General features: G+C 41.2%; 1 protein-coding gene across 1 annotated transcript; it reads right to left on the bottom strand.

The window, feature by feature from the left end:
* Positions 1 to 625: 625 nt before the first annotated feature.
* Positions 626 to 1,687, bottom strand: neurod1 (neuronal differentiation 1; the record flags this gene model as incomplete). Its single annotated transcript, XM_080840012.1, has 1 exon — positions 626 to 1,687. One exon carries the CDS (start codon positions 1,685 to 1,687, stop codon positions 626 to 628), a length of 1,062 nt encoding a protein of 353 aa, XP_080696138.1.
* Between the last annotated feature and the right edge of the window lie 2,838 nt (positions 1,688 to 4,525).

Here is a 4,525-nt window from a genome sequence, read left to right as displayed (position 1 = left end):
AGAAACGATCATAATTGTGCAATTTTGCATGGTTTACAGTAAATAATTGCTAAGGCAACATAACAGATTCTTAAGCACTTGCCTGCTGGTAACATCACTGTATAATAACTAGAATAATTACTGTTTCGTATAAACATGAGATAACTCTATTTTATAAAACATTGACAATGGAGATGGTTGGAATGATGTAGGAACTCGACTTTATAAAAATTAATTGACAATTCTATACAAAATCACAACAAAATAATTCAGCATGGGATAGATAAGTAGTAAAATGCAGGTTGAAAAATATAGAAATCTCTATTTATTTTCATAATTGGCCCAGTATCTTGTTTCAAAATTGCATAGTTTCCAAATTATTGCTTGTGATTTTGTAACATGGATAATTAACACATTCTGAATAAGGTCACACCTATCCTCCCGTGACCACAATGTAGAAGCGCTATCGAATACAATACATAAGGTGAAAGAGAATATGCATCCTCACTTCTCCTAAAGGCAGTAACAACAATAAATACATACATACATAAGATTAAGCATATAATGTTGTTGCGCTTTCGCGCCGAGGTACACCCGAGCACCTCAACGCTTAATAATCAAAGTCTGTTACAAAGTCTCAGTTGATTCATGAATCATGAAATATAGCATTTAGCTGGGCATTCATGACTCTCTCGTGATGAGAATGACCCTCGTAGGACATAATGTTTTCCATCGGTATGTCACAACGCTGTGCAGAGCTTGGGTAGAGGGAGGCATGCCCCTGCGGTCCCGCTAGACCTGCCGCTTGATAGTGCATGGTAAAGGCGTAGTTCTTTTCGAACTCAGACGAAGGCTCATGTTTGAAGGAAAAGTTCCCGTTCACACTCAGAGGTGGGCTAAGCGGTCCGTCGAATGACGGACTAGTGCAGTCTGTCAGGGGGGTTTCAAAGAACGGCTCCAGCGCACTTCCATACGCGTGTGGTTTGACATGGAATATGTGGGAGCTGTCCATTGTACCATAAGGAGGGCTAGGTAGACCGGGTGTCTGGTAAGAGTAAGGGTGTGCAGTGAAGGAAGCACTTGCTGTTTGCATATGAGGGTGAATTTCCTGGCTCTGTTCGGGGAGGAAAGTTCTTGGGTTCAGCTGGAGACAGCCTGCCACCAAATTCGTGGTAGGTTGTGACAAACCCTTGCATAAGGCCTGCACGAAAGACATCAAATCCGGGCTTTTTCCAGATCTCAGAATCTCAGAGAGAGCCCAAATGTAGTTTTTCGCCAAACGCAAGGTCTCAATCTTTGACAGCTTCTGGGTTTTGGAGTAACATGGCACAACTTTACGCAAGCCCTCAAGGGCATCATTGAGTCCGTGCATACGGTTCCTTTCCCGCGCGTTCGCCTTCATGCGTCTGAGTTTAAACCTCTGAAGTCGAGCTTTTGTCATTTTCTTCTTTTTCGGTCCGCGTCTTTTGGGTTTGGTGTCATCTCCCTCTTCTTCCTCATCTTCCTCGTCATCCTCTGCCTCTGCCTCCAATCTGGCGAGTTCTTCATCGTCAAAGTCGTCTTCTTCTTCATCATCCATATCTTTATGCATGGTATCATTTTTCTTTTCCATGTCGTGTTCGTCTTGGGAGCTATGACACTCGTCTGTCCAGTTGGCTGTATTCTGTGACTCCAGCATCATGCTCTCCTCAGTATGTGACTTGGTCATGATCGAATACTGTTTGAAAGAACAAAAAAAGTAATTGTAAGTATGACAATCAGGGTTGTCTCAAAATTCAAACAGAGAAGAACAGTACTCAGTCGTGCCACGCAAACCAAAATATCACCTGTAGGCTGTAATAAATCATCACTGCGGACTGTCAATGCTGTTATGTAACGCAGTAATCGGAATATAAAGCGATAACACTCTTAGCAACTCAAATGCATCTCGAGGAGGGATGACAATTGACATGTGAACGAACTGCACCATTTATAGTTATTTCATGTTCAACCACGAAACGAATAAAAACAACTGAGAGGTTTCAATGTTAGTACATGGACACTAAATACAAATTTGGTTCTAAAGTGCAATGAAACAAGTCTAAAGACTCTGAAGACAATTAAATCAGAACAACTCCCAAATCAAACTTCGAAGACAATCATATTCTGAAATTGTTTTTAGAAATCCGTTAACAGGCGCTCCCCGACATCACCTGTCACAAGCAGCATGTGTCTCTGTCACTACAAGTAAATAGCAAATGTGTACTTTTGAAAATTCCCAATTCCCAATTGCATTTAAACAAAAACAACAATAAACTTAGTGGGACTCATAGATACCTGTTTTTGCTGAATGTCTTGTTATGATAGTTTCATACCCCTCTTGGTGTGCAAGGTTGTAGAAATGGACTGTGCCTGTGCGAGGGATGCTCCGGTTATATACGGCTGCAGCTGATGCTGAGAGATGAACATGTATATCTATGGCTACTGCTAAAACCCTTGCACCAATGACTGGCAGCAAACCCCACCTCTTTCCTCGGCACGCGCCATATGGCCAACTACGTCAGGAAAACGGCCCCAAGCGTCACGTGACATCTTCCATTTGTATTCGCCAGAGCTCCGTATTCCATCCCTTTGTGGCCAAAAGAAAGTGGCCATCTGTCGCCAGTTAGAGACTCCGTGGACCTGTTTGTACCCGCAGGATGAATTAACCCTTTCAAGCATAGGACACATTCAATCACGACCATCTCTCTCGCCCATCCCATTGAACACGTGTTTCCTTGTCTTTATTTGGATTTTTCTTTATTGGGAATCATAAATTAGTCTCATAATCGTCGAGCAGCTTTTCTTAGTAATAATTAATGATCAGATCGAGCTGTGTCCAGGAGAAAATATTAAGCATGATCACGCTCCTTAATTATATTGTTACTGTTTGGGCGTGTAGTTAATAATGCAGCACAAAATAAGAATAGTAATTTTAAGAAATATTCAACAACAAAAATAACATTTCTGTAAGTAATTTCTTTGACTTTTTAGATGTACCACATGACTGACAGGTCATGTTGAAGGTACAGGCCCTGTGTTGGTAGACTATGAAGTATGCTGGAAAGAGTTATCTTCGTGTCGTGTCATATTTTTTCACCGAGGGTGATATATTGTAAATAGTAGTTGTGGAGTCTGGCGCGAGACCCTCATAATGAGTCCTTTCTTTTCAAGCTGCTGGTCGGCACGCGAGTTGCACGCGCGCTAACAAAAGCCTGTTTCACGGCTCACTAACCTGATCCAACGTCCAAAATCTGCTTTCTATTCAATTTAATATAATCCTATGGAAAAAATGGACATGATGACCGTTGGACAGTCAGCGAAGCAAATGAGACACAATGGTCAAACTACTGACCACATGAATTTCCATAGGGAAACAATTAAAGGTGGTTGTGCATACTTGTTGAAAGTTAATTGTTATCTGTGAATGTTTTTTCTTGTTGCTTTATGTTATGAAAGGAGGCATCTGCTATCCACACAACTGTCATGAAGCCGAAAACAAACTATAAATCTAGAACAGTTATAAAATAATTTTATTTTAACGTTCCGATGTGCAATTCTACATGTTGACCTTTTTATAGGCAAAACTAAGTAAGCACACATTTCCCTGCAGTCTCAATGAAAGACAAAACTAATTTCCAAACGAATAATTGTAACATGTGGACTTTACCGTACAGGTAGGTCTTTATGTGGGTGCTTGGTGATGCGTGACAAATATTTCATTTGCTCTGTTTGCGAACTTCTGACTTATCTACACCTGACATCTGTTAATGGCGCAGCGCAAAGACGTGGAGCTAGGTCGATATTTGATAACCAGGTAACAGTGAAGTGCCCATAGTAACTAAGCCTCCATCCACTGACAGAGAGCTACTAGTATTCCTCATAAATCGACTAGTTGCCTTAGTCGAAAGTCCACACGCTGCTGCCGTACTGGGAGGCGGGGTTGTTTACTTGGCCCTACTTCTCCGTTACCCGTTACCATGTAAACCATGGAGCGAAGAGAGCCAGTTCAGCACCACCGACAGCAACTCCCAAGGGAAAATACACTTTTCAGTATTTTCTGTTAAATCTGTGCACAGCTCTCAGTCAGTGGAACAAATGCGGCGTATAGACGATACAGTGTAGCTCCAATCCGTTTCAAGAAAAGTGCTTATTGAGACCCAACTCCTAAACACCCTTGTGTTTTGAAACACATGTAAAATATTTTTTGAGAGAAAACTGAATAGGGCACTATCTCTGTCATGACTTAAATACAGGTTCAGGAGAATCTTTGTTATGAGGTTACGCTTAAATCTGACAAAACCGGTCTTAAACAACTCTGGTCTGAGATACAGAAAACGAAGAACATTAGGCCTACATTTTATTTTGATGCTAACTCTGTGTGCACTGTAGTTAAGATTTAAAAAAATTTAGGTGTCATTTAAATATTGATGATCTGACCTTTCATTTCCTGTACCTCATCAAATAGCACTTTTTCCCTTAACGGCTTTTCTGTACCTAAAAGCAATGTGTGTGCGCTTCGGTGGGC

This window comes from Sprattus sprattus (assembly GCF_963457725.1).
Source record: "Sprattus sprattus genome assembly, chromosome: 5".
Taxonomy (NCBI): Eukaryota; Metazoa; Chordata; class Actinopteri; order Clupeiformes; family Clupeidae; genus Sprattus; species Sprattus sprattus.
The sequence above is the reverse complement of the archived record's forward strand: the minus strand, read 5'-3'. Positions and strand labels throughout refer to the sequence as shown.